The sequence below is a fragment of the Echinops telfairi genome, unplaced genomic scaffold, assembly GCF_000313985.2.
Source record: "Echinops telfairi isolate 266 unplaced genomic scaffold, ASM31398v2 ScPeMD7_70;HRSCAF=299, whole genome shotgun sequence".
Classification (NCBI taxonomy): domain Eukaryota; kingdom Metazoa; phylum Chordata; class Mammalia; order Afrosoricida; family Tenrecidae; genus Echinops; species Echinops telfairi.
In genome coordinates, this window is record NW_022103968.1 from 63,813,311 (window position 1) to 63,835,685 (window position 22,375).

The 22,375-nt window shown below is 58.5% G+C and overlaps 3 protein-coding genes across 6 annotated transcripts in view; 2 read left to right on the forward strand and 1 right to left on the reverse strand.

The window, feature by feature from the left end:
- The window catches only part of LOC123521851 (cadherin-23-like), a 48,543-nt gene extending 48,049 nt beyond the window's left edge, over positions 1-494 (forward strand). Inside the window, exon 13 of the mRNA XM_045291691.1 lies at positions 397-494. Within this exon, the coding sequence (XP_045147626.1) occupies positions 397-494 (98 nt within the window). The remainder of the gene's footprint in view (positions 1-396) is intronic.
- A 3,114-nt stretch (positions 495-3,608) lies between these two features.
- CUNH10orf105 (chromosome unknown C10orf105 homolog) lies at positions 3,609-4,010 on the reverse strand. The gene has a single exon (XM_013004238.1). The coding sequence runs from the start codon at positions 4,008-4,010 to the stop codon at positions 3,609-3,611; it is 402 nt and encodes a 133-aa protein (XP_012859692.1).
- A 13,974-nt stretch (positions 4,011-17,984) lies between these two features.
- Positions 17,985-22,375, forward strand: part of CDH23 (cadherin related 23) — an 86,801-nt gene continuing 82,410 nt past the window's right edge. For all 4 annotated transcript variants that reach the window (XM_013004237.3, XM_045291229.1, XM_045291230.1 and 1 more), the window contains exons 1-3: positions 17,985-18,312; positions 19,026-19,127; positions 19,477-19,479. In XM_013004237.3, coding sequence (XP_012859691.3) covers positions 18,049-18,312; positions 19,026-19,127; positions 19,477-19,479 — 369 coding nt within the window. In that variant the 5' untranslated portion in view covers positions 17,985-18,048. The remainder of the gene's footprint in view (positions 18,313-19,025; positions 19,128-19,476; positions 19,480-22,375) is intronic.

The following is a 22,375-nucleotide window of genomic DNA, read 5'->3' on the forward strand; positions in this document are numbered from 1 at the left end:
TGAGAGGGGAGGCCAGCAATGAATGGCTCTGTTCACCCAGCAAATCCAGGCCTGTCCAGGGCGGGGCACGGGGCAGGAGAGTGGGAGGCTGGGCATGTGCCCGGGAAGGGGGCAGGAGAGGGGCTGGGAGTGGGTGCCAGTGCCCAGACACAGGCAGAGCACAGGGCCAGAGCCTGGCACGGCTGCGGCTGCCATCCAGAAGCGGGAAGGGCTAAAGCTCCATCCCTCTGGGCCTCAGCTGGGTGTGCGCCACTCCCCAGAGCCGGCACCTGCCTCCCCCAGCTGGTTGGCAAGTGTCCTAGGACCAAGAGGTTTGCCGAGCCCGGTGCAGGGGTTTAGAGGGAGTGGTACCAAACCACTGAAAGCCCCCCTCCCCATTCCTTCCTCAACCTTCAGGGCAGCCTTTGCCCCTACCCTACCTGCAGGAAGCAGCCGCTGGTGCCTGGCAGGCCCACTGGTTCAGGAAGGTGCAGCGGGGCGAGGTGTTCCTGTAGCCTCAATTCAGTCTGTGTGTCTCAGGGAGGCCATGCGGGGACAGACTCCAGGGGAGATTCACAAGCTGGACCAGAGGTGGACGCAGACCTCTGGGAGGGGACCGCCCACTCTCTAAACCCCAGAAAGGGCTTCTACTTACACACAACTTAGACAGCCTCCTTGCACGAGTAACAGGGCTACCCCAACTCCGCCTGTTTCTTGTGGGGCGGGATTCAGATCCTGGTGACACCCCTGGGGTCCTGTTGGCTGGCTTCTAGCAAAGCTGGACTTCTTCTGACCTCCGACTGATTGGGAAGGGAAGCACTGGACCTCTCCAGCAGAGCCTGCTGGGAGAGAAATCTCCCAGGGCTTCCAAGGAAGCCGAGTCCCACCAGGACTTCCTCCACCATGGCTTTGAGGATGGGGACACATCCAGGCTGGGGCACTCCGTAAACAGAGGCCTCAGACTCCACATACGATGGAGCCAGAGACTCCAAGTGAGGGCCCAGACCAGGTCTGCCTCGCTCCCAGTGCCTGAGCTGTGGGCTCCAGCGGCCCGCACCAGCTGGAGGGAAACAGCCCCTGCCCATCTTGGAGCGTCCTGAGCGCCGGGCTACGGAGCTCTGGCTGTGTCTGGGGAAGGCCTGGGACCAGGGAGGAGCACGCCGAGCTCACTTTGAGAAGACCTGGCTGCCTGCACTACAGACCCTAGCACAGTGGGACCAGCCAACTTCAGACTTGGGATGCAGCCCAACTGTTTTGCCCTGGTCCTGGGAGCAGAGGTTGGGGGTTCTGAAAGCCCATCGTGGTAGGGTCTCGGTGGAGTCACCGCAGGAACACGGTGCATACCTGGTGGGGGCCAGACCCATGGACCAGACCTGGAGGGCTGGACCCTCCCACTTCCCTGCTACAGCATGTTCTCCTCAGTGTGCTCTCCTCTCCAGCTGTCAGTATCTGACACAGCCCGAGCCCTGGCCTCTGGGTGGGGCAGCCTCTTCCAGGCTGGCCCTGACACGGGCAGGTTGAAATGGGCCACCTGATACTGCTGCCAAGATGGCAATTTGATAGCTTAGGTGCTGTGGGAGCCTCCTGCTTGCCCCTCTCCCCCTGGGGCCCAGCCACCTCCAGCTTGGCCTGAGCAGGCCTGGCACCTGAGGGAACTCCAGGGACTGGCCTGGGCAAAGGCTTCCCAGAAATCCCCAGGATGAGAGATGAGAGAAGCCCACTTCTGCCCAAGGAGCTTTGGGGCCATCTGAGCTGAGGGGCCTCCTCTCAGGGGGCCCACTTCACTCGGAGGTCCAAGCTCTGAACGTCCGCTCCCAGAGGAAACAGGCTTCCAGTGAGTGGTCTGAGAGGACCTGCCACCTGGGTCCCCTGGCTATAAATCCGTGTCCCCTGTCACCTGGGTCCCCTGGCTATAAATCCGTGTCCCCTGTCACCTGGGTCCCCTGGCTATAAAGCCGTGTGGGAGCAGACTACATCATCTTCCTCCCACTGAGTGGCCGGCAGCCTTCAGGGGAGCAGAGCAGGGGGGGCAGGTGAGGTCCAGGGAGACTTCACGGAGGCAGTGGCACTTATGCTGAGCCCTGTGGGACCAGAAGGAGGTCTCCCGTGGGAGCAGGGAGCTGGAGAAGGAGGGGAGGGGACAGAGGGTGGGAGGGTTTAGGTAGGAGAGAAGCGTGGTGCCTAGGAGGGGATGAGGTCAGAGGAGAGCTGGGGGTAAGGGCAGCCTAGCAGGACCTCGCGGAGTTTGGCAAAGATGCGAGACTGGCCCTAAGAGCTGGGGATGGCAGTGGGCTGATGGGACCACATGACCTGAGAGAAGCCTTCCTTCCCAGCCCCCGAGACCCCACCCCGAAGATCAGAATGGATGTTGGCCGTCGAGAAAGTATCCAGGGCAGGCAAGCATGTGGGGCGTTGGATGGGGAGTCATGTGTTGGGGCAGGGCAGTCGAGACAGGCTCAAAGCATCTGCCCAGCCTTCAGTCAGATCTCCTTTAGGGTCCTTGCCCCCCTGGGCCCAGCCTAGATGCTAAAGATGGTTGACACATGTGTCCTCCCCCAGCAAGGTCAGAGCAAGGCCCATAGTGTCCCATTTTTACAGCCATTAGTGCCACTGTGCCCAAGAGGGAGCAGGCCCCTCTCTGGAGTAGAAGCTTAGAGAGGTGACCCAAGAGCCCTTATCCCTGCCCGGGGTTTCCTGTAAGCCGGCTGTCAGGGAGAACTGGGACTGTGCACCCTGGAGTCGCAGGGGCCTGGGTTTCTCAGATCCATTTAGGGTGCCAACCACCACCACCGGGCCCAGGTGTCCACGGAGAAGAGTCCCTGGGCTCCCTTTGTCTTGAGCACTGGGTTGGCACAGGTGGCAGGCGGTACCTTGTCACAAGGCCAGAGGGAGCCATCAGCCATGTGATAGCTCACATGAGAACTGGAACTGTGCCTTGGTCTAGGAAGGCAGGCCAACAGGAATGCTGCGTCCAGGTCCGGGAGGTGAGGGGGATCGGGGGGAGACCACCTGGCTGGTGCCAGAAAGGGCCCTGGGGAGCCCCAGGTTGCACCCTGGCGCTTTAGGCCAAGTTCCCAGGTGGCTCTAGGTACTCAGCCCTTGGGCCAGGGGTCTTTTAGCAGGATGCAGCTGAAGGGTCTGCTGAGAACCATCTCTGGAAAGAGCAGGATCCTGGGCCCAGAGGCTTAGCTCAGGTATGGCAGAGGCAGGCCTTGGGCACCACCAAAGGGGGGCGGGCACTACTGAGCAGGGCCTGTTGACCATGGCCATCCACCGTCACCAGCTGTGAGAGACTGCTGCGTACAGCAAGTTTAAACGACTGCTTCCGCATTTGAGCGTCTCCCTGGGTCCCGGCTGCCTGTGTGGTCTGCTCAGCCGAGTGTCGAAAGAGGAGAGCTCCTGAGAACATCGCAGACCAGTGTTCAGCGGTGACAGCGGTCCTTTTCATGCCGTGCCATCTCGCAATGGCGTTGTCATTTCGCAAAAGGTTGACGTGGGTGACTTCTATTTCTGAGCGGATATTAAGCAACGTTCTCTGAAAGACGGGGCGCCATGTCAGTGTTTGCCAAAGGCACTGGTTTCTATACGTGCGCCTCTGCCTGGGCCCATGGCGGGGCGGGGCATGCCCCTCACATCAGCGTGGACTCCATGTAGTCGCCGCTGCTGTCCCCCGCGCGGCCCGGCAGAGGGCGTCTCGGGGCGGCCGGCCGGCCCCTGCGGAAGCTGTGCCTGGAGAGGCGCAGGGAGCCCAGGCGCTTCCAGAGGCGGAGCTGGGGCTCGCTGGGGCTCACCGGGTCGTGGGGCATGCTCTCACACCGCCTGCGCCTCGGGTCCAGTGCCGCTGGCTGGCAGACGATCATGAACAGCAGGCAGGAGACCAGCAGGAGGAAGATGCAGGCCAGGGCAATAAGTCCAGGGAGGAAATCGCCTGCCTCCTCCTCCTCCTCCTCTGGAGTCCCCGGAGTGGCCTGAGCAGTGAAGAAGGCGAAGAGGTTGGGGGCTGGGGAGGTGGGAACGCTGGGGATGTCCATGGCTCCTGCAACAGGAACAACGGATAGGAAACTCATAGGCAGGTCAGCTGGACCCGGGACAGGGGGACAGGGTGGGCATTGATGGCAAAGGGCACTATTGAACTAGCCCTGTGGTGTAGCGGTTACACATAGGGCTTCAATCTTCAAGGCTGGCAGTTCGAAATCACAAGTGACTCCGTGGGAGAAAGATGGGGCTTTCTGCACCCCTAAACAGTTACAGTCTGGGAAACTCACAGGGCCGTTCTGTCCCGTCCAATAGAGGTGCCATGGATTAGAATTGACTCGATGGCAGTGATTTTGGCTTGGTTTGGTTTTCAGGTAGTGTAATGGCCATTTTTACAGCTCAGGACAGTGAGGCCCAGAGAAGTGACCAATCTAAAGTCCCACACTTATGAAGGAGGAAGTGGTGGAGGAAGAGGAAAAAGAAGAAAAAATGGGTTTTGTTTTATTTGTTTGTTTCCCCAAGTCTACAATTTTGCTCCTAAAAACAATTTGAAATGAATTCTTTAAATATTTCCGGCTGAGCCCAGGCCAAGCAAAACACATCCCCAGGCCCAGTTCATGAAGCCAAGGATGTGATCTTTGGTTTCTGTCAGGCGAGAACAGAACATCCCAAAGGGTCCTAATAAAGAAAAAGAGCCCTTTCCCTCTCCTGCCACCTGGTGCTCCGTGGGGTTGGGGGCCAGCCGGCCTCCCTCGGTCCCAGCTGGCGGCTTAGTCTAACTCAGGATGGAGTTGCTGCCGCCAACATTCCAGACAGGCTGCTGAACATGACTGGTTTTCCCCTGTGTCTGAGCAAGTGGGCAAAGGGAGCTGTGCCCAGGGCCACTGGCCACAGGGCGAAAACTGACCGCTCCTCTGGGAGTAAGCAAAGAAGAGTCCGCAAAGAGAAGCAGTCTGAATGCTGTTGGGTAGAAGGTCATTCCGGGACCTTTGGGTGCATCTGGAGACATTTGTTAGGCAACACCATGGCCCGCAGCCCTGCTTTAATGACGGGTGATCGCATCAAGAAGCAACGATGGTTCAAGGGTAGCATTCTCTCCGACTCGGGACCCTGAGTTGGACTTGTGGCCAGTGCCCCTCACCTGCAGCTCCCCCTCATTAGACAACGGAGGCTCTCGCGTGGCTATGAAGCTGAACAGGTTTTAGAAGAGCTTTCAGATGAATACGGGCTAGGAAGTGAGCCTGGCATCACCTCCTGCAGAAAAACCAGGCAAGCACAATCCCCAGGTGAGGACGATGGTGCAGGATGGGCCAGCATGAGCCCCACATGAAGGCAACAGCAGCCACAAACAGCTACAGTGAATTCTCCTCTGGGTCGCTTCTTGGGGAGCGAGGAGTTCTGAAGTGCTTGAAAATATCGAGTTACCCTCCTTGGAACTGGTGGTAGGTCGGCCAGGTGGTAGGTCGCCTGGCTGGTCTACCAAGGCCAGGAACCAGATGCCTCCCCGATCCCGCTTCCACAAGCTGGCCCGGAGTACACTGGGCAGGCCCTGCTCTGTCTGGGCTTCTCTCTGTAAGTTCAGACTCAAACCCTCACTGCCATTGAGTCCGTGCTGACTCATAGCGCCGCCTGCGGGTTTCTGAGACAGTTCCTATTGACACAAGTAGGAAACCCAGGCTTCCCCCTCTGAGCCCCCCGCCCCAGCTCACACTAGAACCTTCTTTCTTCTTACAGGGCTCCAGGGAGCGGGGGCCTGCTGGGTGACCTCAGGCTAGGAGGCACTGCCCTTGTTGTGTCTTGGCCAGGACTCCTGGATCTGCACCTCCAACCCCCTCTCCTCACCAAGCCTTCCCCGTCCAATCACTGACCTCAGAGCCAGCCCTCAGGAGTCCTGAGCTCAGTGGAGAGGTGTCTCGGAGGCCTTTGCTCTGCAGTGGACCTGGCTTTGTCTGGAACCGGCTGGTCTCTGCTCTGGGAGAGGGGACACCAAGGGGGTATAAATGCAAGTGGGCAGGGAGGAAGAGAGGGGAGCTCTCCACAAGAGCCTGCCCCTGGCCTGGCCCCAGCTTGTCTCCTTGGAGCCTCTCTAGGGTGGGAGGCTCTGGAGGAACCATCGAGGGGGCGCTGCCTGGCTTCCTGGCCCCCAAGGCTCTCCCCTTCCCCCTTTGGAAGTCTGAATGGTATGGTCAGCACAGCCAGTGGGTTGGTGGCTGTTCAATGCCTGCCAGCCCCAGGTTACCCTGGAGAGGGGCTCCCTGTACACAGTGGGAGGAGAGCAAGCCCAGAGGCGGCCCCTGAGGCCCCTCTCCCTCCAGTCTCCTTGCCCGGCTGCCCAGAAAAGCACCTCCTGTAAGGCATCTGGCAGCCTGAGTCCTAGCAGAGAGGCACTTTCAAAGGTCGAAGAGACCGCAAAGCAGAATGCACAAGATTGAGAAGCAATCAAGACTGTGCTTTGAAGTTTAGGTGGGCTACCAGGGACCTTCCAAAAGGGGTGCATGCACCCCGCGTGTGTACACACACACGCACACACACACACACACACACCCCTCCCCTCCTTTCTTCCCTGGGAGCCACAGCTTCCTTGGCAACTAGCTGCCCTCTGAGGAGCCTGCATCTCAAAACAGTGTCCACCAGGAGGCCGGCTCCCCCAGCTCTCAGAAATTCTTGTACAACCCAGGGAAGTCGCGACTCCGCCCAAGACCTGTTTGGGGTGTTTAGCTCCTCCCTCCTGCCCTGGGCCGCTGACACGTGCTTCACACCCTGTGCACACCTTCCAGGGACATCACAGCTAAGAGGCCTGACAGAGAAAGACCAGGCTGCCAGGGACACGGCTCCAAATCCAGGCAGCCTGTGCGTGTTGAGTGGGGCTGTGCTTCCCCGGCTTTGAACGTTCCAAAACGTCTGCTCCCACTCCCACCGAGTCAATCCCGAATCAGAGAGAGACTGTGTACGGGGTTTCCCAGTCTGTAAAGCTCATACTGCTGCTGCCATGGTGAAGCTGCTCGCCGCAGGGTCCACAGTTCAAAGCCGCCAGCTCCTCTGTGGGAGAAAGATGAGGCTTTTTTCTCTCATAAAGATGGAAAGTCTCAGAGACCCACAAGGGCAGTTCTTCTCTGTCCTCCAGGGCCGGCGATGAGTCGGAATCACGCTATGGCAGTGAGTTTGGGAGTTTGGTGTTTGCACAGCGTGCTGACCAATCCCTTGCAAGACTGTGGCCTAGCCAATCATTTTCATGGAAGCAGCAGCCTAATAGGTCCGAAAGACCATATATAAAAGAAGCCAATCATACTGCATCCTTTTTCCAAATTGATCTTCCCTTTCACATAAACTCACGAGCCACTGCGTTCCCCATCTAATCTTCCAAGTTGCTGCTGTCAGTTTGATCCCATCTAGATAGTTCCCACAAGAGCACAGTTTTACTAATTAAGCTAAACCACTACTTGGTTTAAAGAAGATGTCAGGGATTCTTTTTGGTTTAAGGCTTAAAATTATATCAGGGCAATAGTTTTGTGGGGTTCATCCAGCCTCAATAGTTCCAGAGTATCTGGAGTTCATGACAGTTTGAATCTGTTCCACATTTCCCCCTTTTGATCACGGTTCCTCTGCAGGATCTTTGATCAGCACTTTCAGTAGTGATATCCAGCCACCATCCAGTTCTTCGAATCTCCCGACAGAAGAGGCTGTTGGTCATGGAGGCAATTAACGACTCCTATTGCTGACTCTCCTTCCTCTGGCCCCCGGCTACATAGTGAGACCCTTGTCCTGTCCATCCTGCACCCCAGTATAAACCTGGCCATCCGGGCGGGCTTGGGGTCTTGGTGAGAAGCTCAGCTCAGAGCAGGAGCCTCTGGTTTTGCTCATGCTACTTCCCATCCTGAGTAGGTTTCCCAACTTTTCTGCCAGATCCTACCCTTCCTTCCAAACTCAGCTCCCTCCTCGGGGAACCCTTGGCCAGTCCAGCCCTCAGTGACCACTGCTTTCTTGATCTAAGCAAGCAGGAGCCCATCTCCCTCTTCTCCCCGCCCCTCACGGTGCCAGGCATGGAGCCGTGCACAGGGTAGGTACTTAACAGGGTGTGTTCAAGGTGCACACACAGGAAAGCCTGTATCAGGACCTTGGGTGGCAAGCAGCAAGACACGGCTTACGTGAACTCAGGTACAGGAAGGCGTGACCTGCAGCAGTGCTGGCACACCCCACAGGATCCAAGGAAAACCCAGGAGGGAAAGACGTCGGTGCAGCTGGGCTTTCGGAATAACTGAGTCCGCAGGACCCAGACACGGCCGTGTCCAGGCACATGGGCTTCATGTTGCTTCACCGAGGGCCAGCCTGACTCTCGCTAGGTTGCTGTGAGCCAGAATCGGCTCCGTGCCCATGGTGAGAGGCTACAGAGTTTGGTTGTTCATATCCATTCAACCACGGCGACAAAATGAGCATCTGCTGTGTGCCTGGGTCACTGCTCTGGGGACTAAAGATCAAAACCAAAACACCAACTCCAATGCCATCAAATCGATTCCAACTCATAGCAGCAGCCCCACAGGACAGGGTAGAACCGCCCCGGCGGGTTCCCAAGGCTGTAGCTCTTTCTGGGAGTAGAAGGGCTCATCACTCTTTACCCCTACAGCTGTGGGGTTTGAACTGCTGACCTTGTGGTCAGCAGCCCAATGTGTAACTCATGTAAACCCCACTATACCTGGGGGGTTCTTGACTACAGATACAGCCATGAGCAGAGACCCTTGTCTCAGGGAGGCAGTAAGCAAATACACCAAGAGGAAGTGTGTCGGCAGGGATGGGGTGTGGTAAAGGCCAGGTCATGGGAGTGGGGTGATCAGAAAGGGCCTGATGAAGCAGCCAGTAAGTAAACAGTGGACGAGCCATCATGCCAGGCAGGGGAACTCACACAGGAGAGAGGCGTGAGCCTGGCATGCTCTCGGTGCTCAAGAAATAGCCAGGAGCCGCAAGGGGCCAAGGCCAAGTCAGCAAGGGAGAGAGGGGATTGATACATGAAGCTGGAGAGGTCAGAGGGAGGGGCTGGTGGTGGGAACCTCTTAACTGCTAGAAGGACTGGCACACACCCACCTCTTGGGACCCAAGGCCAAACACCCCAGAAACTGATTGTAGCCCAGCTGTGATCAGGTGCACACCCCTGGACAGTCACCGCTGACCACAGCGGGTCAGTCTATACGATCCTGGCAGCGCCCGCACATGGCTGGGTCCAAGCGAGAGGTGTGGAGAAAGGAGGGAGGCGCCGTTCTTCCAGAAGTGGGAGCACTCAGAACATTCCCCAGCAGTCCTCCACAAATCACACAGCACTGCTGCCCCGGGCTGCTTTCTGCTCGCGCCGCAGGCAGGACCTTGCAAACTCTGTCTGCGCAGCACTGTCGAGAGTGGCAGGCATGTTCTACACTTGTCTTCATAGGACTTGCTCCGGGGGCCAGCTGTGACATTACCAACAGCCTCAAGGTCAATTTCTTTGAAAAGGGCCAGGCCCCAGTCCATGTCTCAGAGGGACAGTCAGAATAGCATGCACTCCATGTCCCATGTGGACACAAAACATAAGCCTGAGAGACAGCCAGCCGAGTTAGGTGAGCTGGCAGTGGACCAAAGCCACTGCGTGGTGAATGAGCATGGAGCTGTCCTTGGGGGATAGGATCTCTGGACCCCACACAGGGACTGTCACAGTATGCAGCACCCAGCTGAGACTCAGTGGGACCAGAAGATCTTCAGATCTAGAAGGTGTGGGCAGGAGGCAGTCATTCTATGTGGGCTCCTGGGATCTCAGAAGGTTGGAAGAGTAGGGAATTGGGGCTGTAGGGAAAGACCTATTGGAGCCTGGATCCAGGGGGCCTCCTTACTGCTACCTGCTTCCCCTGCTCCCAGCCCCAGTGGGCAGCACGGAGCCATCAATGGCCACATCCCTGTGGGGCAGGAGAAAGGCAGTCAGGACGCCTCCTCTCCCATGCCATCAGCCACCCTGAGAAGCCATGGATTGGTGGGGTGCGGGGATGTTGGAAGGAAGCAAGGGGCTCCACAAGTATGCCCCCTCCCTGTGAGTGACGTTCACAGAGTGATCCCACCTCCTGTTCTCCTTCAGCTAAAAGCCACCGACGCGGACGAGGGCGAGTTTGGACGCGTGTGGTACCGCATCCTCCATGGTGAGCAGACGGGGGCGGGGGGCGGAGCTTGTCCAGAAACCAAGGGGCCAGGGGCTGATACCAAGGCACCCCCACAGCTGCCCGCGTGGGGCCGGGCCACGGCCGAGCGTAAATTCCCCAGCCATGATTTGAACCAGGTGTGATGTTGATGGAACTTCTCCAGTGCCGTATTCCCCCAGCCCCTCACGGAATGTAGGACCAAGGTCATCCCCCTGAGAAGGGGGCCTTGGAGGGCAGAGCCGCCTCCAGTGAGCCATCTGGAGCTGGAGCCTCATTTGTTCAACTAGAATCCCCTGCCCACCTCAGGTCCACTCAACGGGGCCGGGGGGCCATCCCAGCAAACTCCCCCAAGATCGAGGCTCATTGGTCCAAGAGAATCACATGCCTGCCCCTCAACCAATCACATAGCTAGAGAAGTCCGTGATAAAGTAGTCCCTACACTAACTGCAAGCCCAAAGGGAAATCAGACGCGACTGCCAAAAACTGGGGGACTGAATGCTGGACTGGCCTGAAGGCGCCCCTACATCCTGAATCCACCCCCAAGGGAGCCTGTGTCTCCCTCTTTCAGGGCCCAGAGCTCTCTGAAGCATTAAAGTGTTCTCACTCCACCCGCAATGCCTCTAGGAGGGGAGTGGGGGTCCAGGAGGAGCTCCAGGCTTCCCATCAGGAAGGGAATTAGGTGGACTTCTGTCCCTTCCCCAAGGCCTGCCAGGCTTGGGTAGTGTGGGAGGCTGTCTGTGCACCACGCCCCAGCAGAGACCACTAGGCAGATTAAGCGTTCCTGAGCCCCTTCCTCTCTCCCATCTGGATCCCAGGCTGAACCCATGCCCCTCATATGTCCCACCACTAGGTAACCATGGCAACAACTTCCGGATCCATGTGAGCAACGGACTCCTGATGCGAGGGCCCCGGCCCCTGGACCGGGAGCGGAACTCATCCCACCTGCTGGTGGTGGAGGCCTACAACCACGACCTGGGGCCCATGCGCAGCTCTGTCAGGGTGAGGCCAGGGGCAGGGGAGGGTGGGGCCGAGGGTACAGCAGGGTGGAGGTGGCCACCACTGGCCCACTGCTGAATGGCATCTGGGGCCCTAGGTGAGGTGTGTGTGTGTGTGTGGTAGGTGGGGGGGGGGTGTCATAATTTCAGTCAACCCTGGGACCTTGGATTTGTCCTTTGGCTGTGTCTGAGCCTCAGTTTCCCAAGATAGGAAAGGGGCACACAGATGCTGAGGTTACAGACGTGGCCTCTATCCACCCCCGGCCATTACTCTGGAGATGGGAATGTTAGCACCCCACTGTACAGGGGAGGAAACTGCAGTACACCCCACTGTTCATGACGGAACCAGGATCTGGAGCCAAGTCTACTGAATGCATAGGGAGTGCCCTTTCCCTTGAATGACCGCCCCCCACCCCCAAATATCCTCCAATCGCCACTCCCAGCTGCCCCATAAATTGTGGTCCTTTCCCCTGCTCTTTCTCTGAGATCAAACCAACTTCGTCTTCCTGATTGGCATCCGCACAGACTCCACAGGCCGAATGGTTTACACACACTCCTGAGCCGGCTCAGGGGCATCATTGTGGGGAACCCTCCTTCATGACAGGATAGCTCAGATTGGATCCCTGGGCACCAGCTCCCTCATTGTCCTGTGGGGGCAAGCCACCACCACCGCCACCACACCCACATGCTCAGCTGCTCCCAGACCCTTCCCCTAGGTGGGAGGAAGTGAGTCTGAGCCTGCAGACCTGAGCAGGAGCAGGTAGGGGAAGTCAAGGTGGGGGTTAGGCAGAAACTTTTCCACAGGATGGGAGTCAGCAGAATCTGCCCCATCTCTGCCCCCGCTGTTTCCCTCAAGGTGGAAACAATGAACAGAGGCTTACCTGGCCATCACCCAGGGTGCACTGGGCCCAGCAGCAGACGGCCCTATGTGGGGCCAGGCTGGTCTTTACTGCTGCCCCTCAGCCGGAGGTCTGCCTCAGGCTTCCACCCCGTGGCTGGTTACAATTCTAGAGGCCCCGTTCCTGAAGGTCAAACCCAGGTCCCTGGAGGAACCCCTGGCAGATGCAGGCAGACACCCCACACACACACCCTGCCACCTCACAGCCGAACCTCAACTTCCCACACTGATGTGTGCATGCGTGTCAGCACCTGCCCCAAATCATTGTAGCTTGGGTCTGGGTCTCTGGGCTTCAGGCTCCCTCCTCGCTGGCTGCCCTGTGGGGGGCCTGCCTCCCCAGGAGCCTCGGCTGGGTGCTGACAGTGACCTCTTGTGTTTCAGCCACAAAACTTTTGTTTAGCTTTTAAGGCAAGATGATCTTCCGTGGTCCCGGATGCTGTATAAAGCAGATCAAAGCCGGGCTGTGCAGAGCGGTGAGGGCCAGGCGCCCCAGGCCACACCTGCCTGCCACCCGCACGCCCTCCTCCTCTTCCTATGAGCCCTCGCGGAGTCCTCACGATGCCCCGCACACCTTTCTGTGCGCTTTATGAGCCTCGGGACCGCTGACAGCGTAGTGGGTCAGACTCTGGGCTGCTCCCTACAAGGTCAGCAATTCGGACCAGCAGCCGCCACTCAGGAGATGAGGCCGTCGCCCCATAAAGATTTATAGCCTCGGAAACCCTGGAGACCCCATCCCCTCTGCCCTGCGGGTGCTAGGAGTCAGCATCGATTCCATGGCAACAGCCTTTGAAGCAAGCTGTATTATTATGCCCCTTTTACAGATGAGGAGATTGGGGCAGCCTGCTTGGGATCACCCCGGGCTCGAACTGGGCTTCCATTTCAAGCAGCCGGCTGGACTCTGTTCTCTTTAGCACAGCACAGCTGCTCTGCCTGAGACTCATCCGAGCAGTTGGACACCATTGCCTCGGCCCTAAGGAGAGACTTTAAAGGAGAACTTGGGGACTAGCCCCTCGGGGCAGGAACTTGACTGCCTTTAGTACACGGCCCCCACCCCCCTCAGACCCAAGATAGCAGGGGCCTTCCTGAAGACACTGCGCCCTTACCATCTGTTCCCCTGCAGCAATAAATAGATGGTGTGCATGCACCTCGAGAGGTTCTCCAGTTCCCCCTCCCAAAGCAGCCAGGGCAGGGCCAGGAGCCTGGAGAGAATGTTCCTCATAGAGGCTGGTGTGGACACACACACACACACACACACACACACACACACACACGGCTATGGGCATGTCCACACACCGCACAGATGCACATGCCACAGGTCCATGCATCCACATGAGTACGTGAGCCCCAGCATGGCCATGCGCTCCATGCATGTGAACACATAGCCCTTCTCTCCCAGCCCTGCTGAGGGTAGCAGCGCTGAGCCGAGCCCCCTGGACAGAGTGCAGGGGACTGTATAAAGCACATCAGAGCCAGGCTGTGCAGAGTGGTGAGGACCGGGCGCCCCAGGCCACACCTGCAGGGAGCCCCACAGGCCTCTGCTTCCTGTGCATCTGTGCCACACGTGTGAAAACCACACGCCATCTTGCCTCCTGGCTGCTACTCAGAGCAAGGCTGAAATGAACAAGGGGAGGGGCGTGGAGCCAGACCCAGGTTTCACCCCGTGTCCCGTCACGCTGGCCCCAGGACCTTGGGGCGCTGCTGTCTGGACAGGCAGACTCAAAAAGGAGAAGGCCCACCCTTTGAAAGATGAATGATTCCATCTTTTCTTTCTTAACCAAAGAGACTCACCGAAAGTCACCCCTGCCGCACGCACCTCGCCCAGGCCCTCACCACCAAGCTCCGGGTGAAACTAACCCTAGAAGGTCACCGCCTATGAGCAGCTGTGCTGGGGGGGGGGGGGGCATGTTAGTTTGCATAGTGGGTTCTGGGCGTCTGGACAGGAAAAAAGCTGGTGACACAGCAGAGCTGGGGGAACCCCAAGAGCAGGGAAGCAGAGAAGCTTTTACTCCCAAATGCCACCTCCCAATTCTGCCACCCAGCTCCCCTACCCCCACCCCAATCTCCCATGGGTCACGCTGCTGCTTTCTGCTAACCAATCCAGAAACTACTTCCCTAGCTACGTCCAGGGTCAACCCTGGGACCAGACCCAGAAGCCAAACATACACATTCTCGGCTCGCTTGTGCCTCTGCCCCCACCCCACCCCCATAAGTGCTGGGTGCCCCACGTGGCATCTACATTGAGTGCCATTGCCCCATCCTCTCCCCTCTCCACACTGCAGGCTCCTGGGGCCAGAGTCCAGCACAAGGCCGCCTCCTGTAGGTCAGAGTAGAAAGGACTATAGTCACAGGGTTTTCGGTGACTGACCTCTGGGGTATAAACGGCCGGGCCTGGCTCCTGAGACATCTCTGGGAAAACCCAAACTCCAGCTGCTGAGCACATCAACCGTACACCCCTGGGGTCTCCAGTGCATCTTCTATACAGAGCAGATGGCGGGGAGTAGACGCACCCCTGCTGTCTCACCAACCTTCTCCGGGATGGTAGGGCCTCGCTGGTGCCAGTCACGTCCCCTCTCTGGACCTGGGGTTGTTCTTCTGTAAAAAGAGCAGGAGCCCCGCGCCTTGTATTCTGTGGCTCTAAGTCTGACTCACTCTCCTCCCCACGGGGCTGGCTCAGCTGCACACACCCCCAGCGTGCCCTCCCCCCACACACACCCCTCTCCAAACTGTCCCAAGCCCTTGACTGGGGGGAAGGAGTTGGGGAAGAGGGTGGTGGTGCTAGACTCTAACCAAAAACACCTCTCCATCAACACCGTTCCAGCTCTTACATTTGCGACAGGACCCGTGTGTTCCTTAAAAAGAGAGAGAGAGGGGCACAGATGAGCAGTGGAGTAAAAGACCCAGGCCAGAAAAGGCGGGAGGGAGGGACGTGGGACCGGAAGGAAAGGCAGCGAGGAGCCCAGGTGGCTCAGGGCCTCCAGCTGCTCCGGTCTGTGCAGCGGAGCCAGAGCCTTACTGCCCCATGATGCTCTCTGCCCCAGGTGGGAGGAAACAGCCCACACTCTGCAGGGGCTGCTGGGGAGAGCCCAAGGGAAGGGGGCCCGGATGCTCTATTGCCGTGTTGTGTGTGTGTGTGTGTGTGTGTGTGTCTATTTCAGTAATATCACCTTGAACTTCTTGGAGCACTTTTGCACGCCCTACAAGTGGGATAGGGTCTGGATTGGTTTGGGATTAATATCACCGCGTCTCAACACTGAGCAACGGATGCCCTAAAGAATAACTTACTAGTCCTAGGTTACCCTGCAGGGTTGATGACGGAACTGTAAGTCAGGGGCATGCAGGCATGGGGCTTAAAAGGAAAGAGACATCAGTCTACTAACAGGTCGTTTTCCAGCACCTGCCGTGCACCAGGGAGCCCTCGTGTCATTGTGGTTACATCTCAGGCTGCTAACTGCAAGCTCAGCAGTTCAAAACACCAGCCTCTCTGCAAAAGAAAGACTAGACTTTCTAATCCTGTGAAGAGTTAGTCTCAGAAACCCACCGGGACCGTCCACCTTGTCCTCCAGGCCGGCTGTGAGTCAGCATTGGCTCAGGGCAGGGAGGTTTTTGCTCTGTTGTTGTTGATTCTTCAGCTCAGGCAGCAGAAGGGATGTGTGATGGTGCATGTTGCACTAAGACCCTGCTGGAGCAGCACCAGTCCAGAACACCATAGGTTCTGGACAGAGGCTCGAAAAGGGGGGGTTTAGGGATAAGCAAGGTGGGCCTCTCAGGTTCTAGACCCATAGAAGTTCTAGACAGTAGCATGCAGTCAGCAACCTGCAGAGGCATCCCGGCCTTGGGCACCCCTCGCCCCTGCAACCGTGGCGTCCGAGGGCGCACATGCTTGTGTGTTTGGACTTCGGCCTGCCCTTCTCTTCTCCCTCCGCTCGGCTCTCGTGGTCGGTTTCCAACCAGATGGCTGAAGCTGAGCAGCAGTGGGGGTTGAGCTGTGTACCAGGTGCTCTACACTGGAGTGGGGGGGAGGGTGTTGTGTAGCCGGCCTCCCGGTGACCACACCATCGGCCCCCATGACTCCCCACTCGACCCCACTCCTGCAGGTGATCGTGTACGTGGAGGATGTCAATGACGAGGCCCCCGTCTTCACACAGCAGCAATATAGCCGCCTGGGGCTCCGGGAGACGGCGGGCATCGGGACCTCAGTCATTGTGGTCCGGGCCACCGACCGGGACACTGGTGAGGCGGGTGGGAAATGCCAGGGCCCCCAGTTGTCCCACCCACTCCCACAAATACCCAGAATTCTCAGACTCCCCCTTTCAGCCACCATCACCCCTCCCCATCCCCACCAGGGAGGACTCCTGGCCTGGCCTTGGTCTCACCCCATCAGATGGCCAGGCCTAGAAGGTCTGGAGCCCTCTGGACTTGTCCCAAGCTCTGGGTAGAGAGGAGAGACCACAGCCAGGGAAGGGCCGCATCTGTCACCCTAGGACCCGGCAGCTCCCGGTGACTGTTGGCTCGGGCTGGCCAGGGCTGGACGGAGGCTCCCACTAGGTTGGCAGGAAGCTGCCTGGGACTGTTCCTATGTCTCACAGGGCCAGCTCAAAGCTCACCAGCTGTAGTCCATGTAACATGAAATAGAAGCATGCACTGTCACGGTGGCCCTCTGCATGGCGTCTGGGCTGTCTGGGTCTTTGTCCCTAGCCAGAGAGGAGCTCTTTTGGGGGGTCCACCCACCCCCACCCCCTGTGTCTCTATTTCTCTCTAATTAGTAGTCCCACCACCATGACACCCCTCCCTGTCTCTCTCTCTCTCTCTCTCTCTCTCTTACACACACACACACACACACACACACACACACACACACACACACACACACACCTGAAGTACCTTCCCTCCCCTCCTGTCTGAACTGTTGCATGCTGAGGTAGCACCTTGCCATGCCCTCTTGAGCATCTCACCTGGGACTGGGAGAAGATGGAGAGAGTCCCAGGTGGCTCATTCTCGAGAGAGAGCCCATTCACATAGTTGCAGCCACACCACTCCCCACAGGCCCGCAGCTCATGCATCAGGAATCCCTTTGAAGAACCAATCATCCCCCCAGAGAAACCCACCCAGTTTGCAAGAGACTTCAGGAAAGCCTTAGGTTTCCCGAGAGGCTGTTTGCCCGTCCTTGGTCCCGCCTCTGCACCAGAAGTCATGTGAGCATCCAGCTCCAGTCCCTAGTGCACAGAGCCTCCCCAAGGCGCATGCGTGTGTGCAGGGAATGAGGAGAGCACAGGGAGGTGTCCCTGCCACCACAGCCCTTCAGTTCAAGGGACCAGATTAAGGCTTGGCGACCTCTGGGTGGTACCCTTTCTAGATCAGAGCTCTAGAGCCTCTCCAGTAGATCCCCAATTCTCCATCTTTGTGGTTCTCCAAGGGAGGTCCTGAAGCTCAACTTGTGGGGCTCCAGGAGTAGAACAAGCCCTGCAGGCGCAATGATTAAAGCACTCACCACTAACCAAAGGGTTGGCGCTTTGAACCCACTGGGAGCAAGATGAGGCAGTCTGCTCCTCTGAAGGTGTAAGGCTTTGGAAACCCTGTGGGGCAGTTCTGCTTGGTCACACAGGATCGCTTTGAGTCAGAATGTGCCCAGCCACAGTGGGGTGGGGTTTGCTTGTTTGTTTGCTTGTTTGTTTGTTTTGGTGTTTAAGAGCAAAACCAGGCCTCTCTCATGTCATGCCAAGCCCCTAAGAGAAATAGAGCCCAACTTCCACCTGTCTCGAGATGGTGTAGATCCATAGAGGTGGGGTAGACCAGCCGAGCCCCCCTCCCTCCACCTTGTCTTCAGGGATGTCACCAGGGGCGGGGTGGGCAAGTTAGGGGGTGACAGGGCAGCCTCATTCCCCCTGGGACTGCATCGACACCCCACTCCCCGTGCTCCCCTGCAGGGGACGGCGGCCTGGTAAACTACCGCATCCTGTCGGGAGCGGAGGGGAAGTTCCAGATTGACGACAGCACGGGGCTGATCATCACTGTGGACTACCTGGACTACGAGACCAAGACCAGCTACCTGATGAATGTGTCCGCCACCGACCAGGCGCCCCCCTTCAACCAGGGCTTCTGCAGCGTCCACGTCACGCTGCTCAACGAGCTGGACGAGGCCGTGCAGTTCTCCAACGCGTCCTACGAGGCCACCATCCTGGAGAACCTGGCCCTGGGCACCGAGATCGTGCGGGTGCAGGCCTACTCCCTCGACAACCTCAACCAGATCACCTACCGCTTCGACGCCTACACCAGCGCCCAGGCCAAAGCTCTCTTCAAGATCGACGCCGTCACGGTGAGGAGGGCCGAGGGGCGCCCGCCGCACGTCCTGAGCCCACCAACACTCCTCAAACCCTGTGGCCGGTCCCTTTGCAGACTCCGTGCTGGGCCTGGGCTCTGCGTCCACACACCCTGGGTCCTTGTTATTGGATGAGAACCATGCAAGTGTCACCATCCCCTTTGTCCCGGGGCGGTTTGGGTGCTTGGATGGGGCTCCACTGAACTAAATGGCGAAGTTTCTGGGGCCACCATCTCAGCACCTGGCACCCCACCTACTTCCTCTTTTTGCTCCTCCAGCTTGGCATCAGTGGGTCTTTCAGTGGGACCCAGCTCAATCTTACAGCGGGCAGGACATGCATGTCCTGTGGGGCACTGGGGAAGACAGGATGAGCCCGATCCTGCTACCCACTCAGAGCAGGCTAGGCTCAGGCTAGGAGAGGGACGTGGGGTTAACCAAGGCTTCAAACCAGAGCACCAGGAGAACCGAGGCACCCAGGACCTGAGTAAGAGGGTGACCGCCCTGAGGGGGGAGCAGGGCGCCATCCAGGAAGAGGTGGTGGCTGGCTGGGATCTGAGAGAGAAGTTGAATGCCAGCCGACAGAGCCAGCAGGGCCGAGGGAGTGGTGCAGAGGTGGGAGAGTGGGCAGGACATCCAACCACTAACTGGGCCGTGGGCCTGCAGAGGGTCCGATGACATCATCCTTCACTCCACTGGGCCCCTCCCTGCAGGGCGTGATCACAGTCAAGGGCCTGGTGGACCGAGAGAAGGGAGACTTCTACACCTTGACGGTGGTGGCAGACGATGGTGGCCCCAAGGTGGACTCCACTGTGGTGAGTGGGTGCCTAGGGGAGGGCTCCCCAGGTGCAGCCTGTCACTGCCCCAAGACATCCCAAACCCGTGTCTTCATCAGCCACACAACGGCATGTAGCCGGGCAGAGGGCAAGGGTCTCAAAGCCCAGGCCAAACCATGAGGGCCCAGCGAGACTTGCCCCAGAATCACAGGCCTGGACCCCATGTGGGAGCCCTAGGGAATGCGGGTGGCCATGGGCACTTCCTGGGCACCCAGGAGGGACAGGGAGGAGGCCTCAGGCAGGCAGGGTAGCACTGCCAAACCCAGGCGCCTAACCATCTGCATCTCTGCTCTTTCTCTCCTTGACCACCTGCTGCCTCTGCCTGCAGAAGGTGAGTAGCCTGTGGATTGGATTTTCCCCCCTGAGCCCTTGGCGCTGGCCAGTGCTGGCCTGGGCCCCACACAACCAGAGCTTCCCACCCTCCCCCAGAGAGAGAGCATGGGGACAGGCCTACAGCAAGTGCCAGCTCAGACCTTCGCTGGCCTCCCCAGTCCAACCATACTTGCTCCCTGAGCCCTGACCCACCTCCAGTCCTGTACCTAAGTCCAGCCCTACCCCAGGGTCCCAGCCAGTCCACTGTCCTTCCCGGGCCTTGCTGGGTGTGGTGACAGAGGGGTCACTGGAACACACCGGGAAGAAAGGCTGCGGCCTGCTCCCAGCTCCGCTCTTTGCTGCGCAGTGGAAGCAAGCTGCCCGGCCTCCCTGGGCGTGCTCTGCTGCGAGTGTGACAGGAGGCGTCCTCCGAGGATGTGAGGGAGATGGATGGGAGCATCCTCTGAACCCCTCGCCACGCCTGAGGGGCGATCCGCACAGGGACCCCGCTTGGCGGGTCACAGACTGTGTGTGTGATGCTCACAGGCGTGTGAGCGGTGGACCGCGTGTTCGGGGGAGGGCCTCTCTGAGTGCAGTGTGTTGCCTCTGGGTTGGGGCAATGAACCCAAGGATAGGAAGGTTCCATTCTGGGAGCATAAGACAAGGGAGCTTTGAAAAGTTTGTGGGGGAAATTCCATGACCTTGCCTTTTCGTTTCTCCATGGACCTTTCGAAGCCCCTTGTGTGATGGAGGAAAGCCGTGGCCCAAGTGACCACAGGAAGAAATGCGTGACCTGGGAGGGCCCCGCCTGCCCTCTCCAGCTGCCTCGCCCGCGTGGAAGGCAGCAGGCACAGGGACGGCGGGTGGGAGTGCCTTGGGGGGGTGTGTGCCTGAGAGGGGCCCCGCTCTGGCTGGGGCCCTGAGGTGATCACCTGTGTGCCCATGTGGGGTGTCCAGATCACCGTCAGCCTTAGTTATGACCACATGGTCACCCCACGAGCCCCTTGCACTTCAGTCTGAAGCCCACCAGTGTCCGAGGTAAGAGCCAAACCCTGCCGCGTGGAGTCCTCGGTTCCCAGGTCCTTGGATGCAGGGCTCCGGCGGCTCTGCCTGTGTTTTGGCTGGACCTTCTATCCCTGGGCCAGTCTGGGGATGAGGACAGCGTTCAACCCACGGAGGTGGCAGAAGGCATCCAGGGAACAGAGCCTTTGGGTAGGTGCCCTGTCCTGCAGCTCCCAGCAAGGGTCCTATGACAAGAGCCTTCCCAAGCCTGCGCTCAGTAGCATTGTCTAATTGCCCCAGTTCAACGGCCTCACTGAGAAGATGAGCTCAGTGCTCCCCGCACCGCAGAGGTCATAAGGAATCCGGGTGTCAGAGTGAGATGGTAGGGTGTCCCCTGGGCCGCTGGGGCCCCTCCCTCTGCGGGGGCCCACTTCCTCCCTGTGGGCAGGCCAGGGTGCCTCGGAGCCTCGTGCTCTGCTTCCAATCAGCTCGCCCTTTTCCGGGAAACAGGACCCCCCCCCCCACCCCCGTCCTCCGCCCCAGGCTTCCTCCCGAAGGCTCCCAAGGTCAGCATGGTATCAGATGGTGCTGGAGGGGGAGGGGGAGTGGAGCAGGTTGAGGAGCCTTTTAAAGATGACTTTGTATGAGCTGCAAAGCCAGAACCCCCAAACCACAGCTCACCTCCACCTGACGTTCCTGGCCCCAGCAGCCCCTGCAGACTCGGGGAGTGGGGGGAGGGGGAGGGAGGGCCAGGCCTGGGGAGATTGCCTTCAGAGCCCGTGGGTAACGCCCTTAGGTCCTGGGGTGGGGGTTGAAGGGCGGCATTTGGACCAAGAGGTCCTGGGTGGGGACACAGACCGTGTCTAATTCCGCTAGACTTTGTCCCCTGGCCTCCCCCTTAGCCCACTGAGTTGACTGCCCCTAAGTGGCCCTCAGCCCTCTCAGGCCCACCGCACAATCACCATCAGCAGAGTAACCATCGTGGAGAGAGCACCGACCAGAGCCCTGCTGCCACCGTGAGCCTGAGATGACAGCTGTTGTTAGAGGTGTCATGGTGACCCTGAGTGACAGAGTAGAACACCCCCTGAGGTCTCTTGGCTACAATCCTGATGGAAGCCAATTTTCCCACAGAGCCTGGGTGGACTCAAACCCCACCGCCTTTCAGCTTGCAGCTGAGCACTTAGCCACGCGCGGTCCCAGGGCTCCTTTAAGAAATAGTAGGAGAAAGCTATGGGTCGGATGATCACACCCATCAATGCCCATGCCAAGGAGGACCCGCTCACAAGATGTCACCCAACCCGGAAACCAAGGAGGGCTGCCCTGAGGCGGTGACTCAGCTGAGACCCTCAGGATGCCCACGAGTGAATGCCACAAAGAGGGCAGGGTGTCTCGGGCAGAGGGGTCAGCAAGTGCAGAGGCCCCGTGGTGGGAGGAAACCTGGGGAGTCTGCCAAGGCCGTGACCAAAGGGGGGCATTGGGGAGAGCTCAGCCCACGGGGCCTTGTTCATTTGCACGTGGCGGCCCTGCAGGACAGGGTAGAACTGCCCCCCTGGGAGTTTCTGAGACTGTAACGCTTTTTATAAATCATTTTATTGGGGGCTCTTACAGCTCTTGGAACAATACATACATCAATTGCATCAGGCACATGTGTCCACATGTTGCCATCATCATTTTCAAAACATTTTCTTTCTACTTGAGCCCTTGGTATTGGCTCTTCTTTTTTCCCTCCCTCCCCCACCCTCCCACCCTTGTGAATCCTTAATAAGTTATAAATGTTATTATTTTCTTTTTTAAAAAACTTTTTTATTTTTTTTAAAGCATTTTATTAGGGGCTCATACAACTCTTATCACAATCCATACATACACCAATTGTGTAAAGCGCATTTGTACATTCATTGCCCTCATCATTCTCA